Below are 3338 nucleotides of genomic sequence, written 5' to 3'. Positions count from 1 at the left end.
CCAACAGGTACAGTAAGCCCTGCACAACCTCAGTTTCCACACCTGCAGATTCAACCAACCACACGTTGAAAACATTTGAGAGGGGCCGGCCCGATGGTGCACTCGGTAGAGTGCGGCGCTTGGGAGCGCAGCGGTGCTCCCACCGAGGGTTCGGATCCCATACAGAGACCAGTCCACTCACTGGTTGAGCGCGGTACGGGCGCAACACCGAGGGTTGCGATCCCATTACAGGTCATGAAAAAAGACAAAAAGAAAAAAAAAAAAAAAAGAAAACATTTGAGAGAAAAGAAAACAATAAACATAATACAATTTAAAAAACAAACAAAAAACCAATACAGTATAACAACTATTTACACAGCATTTACATTGTATTAGGTATTATAGATAATCTAGAGATGATTTAAAGTTAAACAGGAGAATGTGCATATGTTATATGCAAACACTATGCAATTTTATATCAGGGACTTGAACATTAAAGAATTTTGGTATCCACAGGGGTCCTGGAACCAATCCCTTGAGAATACTGAGGGACAACCGTATAAAGTTAAGCTGTAGGGTTTTTTTTTTGCCCATGTTCTTTATCAAGTTAAGGAAGCTCCCCTCTATTCCTGCTTTACCTAGAGTTTTTATCAGGATGAGTGTTGAATATAGTTACATGATTTTTCCACATCAATTGGTAGGATCATATGATTTTCTTCTTTATCCTGTTGATATGGTGAATTTCATATTCATTTTGGAATGTTAAACCTTGCATATCTGGAATAAATGCAACTAGGTCTTTGTATTAGTCTGTTTCTGTTGTTCATAAGAGAATACCTGAAACTTGGTAATTTATAAGAAAAATAAATTTATTTCTGTTTTGTTTGTTTTTTTGTTTGTTTTTGTGACCAGTAAGGGGGTCGTAACCCTTGGCTTGGTGTCGCCCGCACCATGCTCAGCCAGTGAGCACACCGGCCATCCCTATATAGGGATCTGAACCCACGGCTGCTGCGCTCCCACCGCCGCACTCTCCCGAGTGAGCCACAGGGCTGGCCCAATAAATTTATTTCTTACAGTTTGGAGTCTGGGAAGCCCAAGGTCCAGGGAGCACATCTGGCGAGGGTCTTCATCTTGGTGTAGGTGGTGAGAGGTTCTCATAAGGAGGGCTGGGTGAGCACCCTTGTTAACATACTCACTTGCTCTCCACACCCATGACAACCCATTAAACCATTAACCCATTACTCGAAGAACGGATCAATCCACTCATGAGTCCTCACAACCCAATCACCTCTTAAAGGCCCCACCTTTCAACGCAGCCAAACTGGAGATCAAGCTCCCACACAAGCTTGCGGGAACATTCAACTACAGCATTCCTGGTGTACGATTATTTCTATTCATTATTGGATTCAATTTGCTAGTGTTTGTTGAAGATTCATGCATTTATATTCATGAGAAATGATGGTCTGTCATTTTTCTTTCTTTTGATGTCTTTGGTTTTGGTGTCAGGGTGCTGCTGGCCTCATAGAATGGGTTAGGAAGTGTTCCTTCTGCCTCCATCTTCCGCAAGAGATTGTAGAGAATTGGTATAATTTCTTCCTTAAGTGTGTGGCAGAATTGACCAACGAACCCATCTGAGCCTCGTGCTTTCTGTTTTGGAAGATTATTAATTAGATTTTCAATTTCTTTAATAGATACAGATCTATTCAGAATATTTATTTTTATTTATTCACAACTTGCTGTGGGAAAGGAGAGCATTCAGTGGTCCAGGGGGGTGGGGAGGGAACGGGCTGGTAGAGAGGAGGGAGGCTCGTGGGGAGAGGGCTGAGTTGGCTGGGAGGGGGTCATGGGGGAGGGAAAGTGGTCACAGGCAGGACATCCACAGTGGCCAGGGCTGAGTGGCCTCATCTACAGGCTGGGAGGGGTCTGGGGCAGGCCTGGAGGAAGCCCCTGTGACTGGCCTTCTGTGTTGGTTTTCCCTAGGAGATTGCACCTGGAGACAGCCGGCCACTGACAAAACCGCCTGCGAGCTGCTCCCCTAATCCAGTGGGGAGGGAAGCCCCACCCCAGTGTGCGGACGTGCCTAGGGCCTCAGGGCAGTCTGGGGCAGGCCAGGACCCAGTCCCCGAACAGGTGGCCCTGGACAGTACTCACCTTGGCCCCCGCCGTGGGCACCAGCCCCACCGCGGCCATGTAGGTGCTCCCGATGGTCTTGATCTTCTCTAGGTCCTTGTAAAAGTCTTTGTCCATGAGCTTTGTTTAAAATACAAAACTGTTAAACATTACATAACATTTGAGAAACATCACCACAGCCGTCAGCAAGAGCAACAGCACAGCTGACGAACACATTCTGGAAAGCGATCTGTCTTCTCTGTTGTGGGCACCAGACACAGTCCAGGAGTACACTTGTAAGAGGAGGGATGGTACAGGACACATCCTGTCCCTGCAGCTGAGCTCCCGGTCACCAGGGAGAGTGGCATCCCCAGTGGCAGGGGCAGCAGGGCAGACACAGCACCCGGCTGCGGCAGAGCCTGCAGGTGCTACCCTCCTGTCTATAGATGAGGTGACTCAGCCCCGGCCACTGCAGATGTCCAAGCTCTGACATTTGCAACACAGAGGACAGGCACCCACCCCCACCCAGTGGTCCTGTCCCCCATCAAGAACTTCTCTTTACTGTCACAGTTGATCTGGACCCCAAAGGAGACACTGCATGCATTTCCCAGGATTTGTTTCTCCCTATTCCGTCTACAGAGAATGTGACATACTGTCAGACACAAGAAGGACTTAGTTAGGAGAAGGGACATTCTCATCACCCGTAAGCAGGAGGCACCCCAGCCTGAGCGTGGCCCTCACCTCATCAAAGTCGGCAATGATCTCGTTGAGGAGCCGCAGACACTCAACGCCCATATTGTTGCCATCCAGCTCGATGTAGAAGTCATTGAAGTTGGGGATGGAGGCGAACATGACACCCACCTGGGAGTAGGACTGGTAGTACAGGTCCTGGAAGGTCAAAGGCTAGGTCAGCTGCTGAGCGCCAAGGGAGCAGCCAGAGCAGCTTTCCTACCAGGGCTGGCGATGGGCCAGGCTGGCACCATGATTTAGAGCTGTCACCCCAACGTCCCAGGAGCTTTGGTCACCCAGACTCCACCCTGACCTTGGGGATGGGCAGGGGGGTGGGCAGGGGGCTGAGTCCATAAGGGACCTCCACTTTGCAATGGAAGCAGAGAGAAGCAGCAAGAAGCCACTCTGAGCCGGGCCTGCAGCTGCAGACCTGTGGCCCTGTTAGGGCAGCAAGCAGGACGTGGTGCCGAGTGGGCCACGTGCTCACCATGTTCCGCGGATTGGACATGAGGAAATGCTGC

General features: G+C 49.5%; 1 protein-coding gene across 1 annotated transcript in view; it reads right to left on the bottom strand.

Moving 5' to 3' along the window:
* ADCY1 (adenylate cyclase 1 (brain)) overlaps positions 1-3338 on the bottom strand; it is a 111917-nt gene that overhangs the window by 16072 nt on the left and 92507 nt on the right. Inside the window, exons 14-16 of the mRNA XM_008583761.1 lie at positions 3305-3334; positions 2830-2976; positions 2131-2229 (exon numbers count right to left, since the gene is read on the bottom strand). Of these exons, the coding sequence (XP_008581983.1) occupies positions 2131-2229; positions 2830-2976; positions 3305-3334 (276 nt within the window). The remainder of the gene's footprint in view (positions 1-2130; positions 2230-2829; positions 2977-3304; positions 3335-3338) is intronic.

The sequence above is a fragment of the Galeopterus variegatus genome, unplaced genomic scaffold (assembly GCF_000696425.1).
Source record: "Galeopterus variegatus unplaced genomic scaffold, G_variegatus-3.0.2 Scaffold3032, whole genome shotgun sequence".
Taxonomy (NCBI): domain Eukaryota; kingdom Metazoa; phylum Chordata; class Mammalia; order Dermoptera; family Cynocephalidae; genus Galeopterus; species Galeopterus variegatus.
Note: the sequence above shows the minus strand (reverse complement) of the source record. Positions and strands in the feature narration are given on the sequence as shown.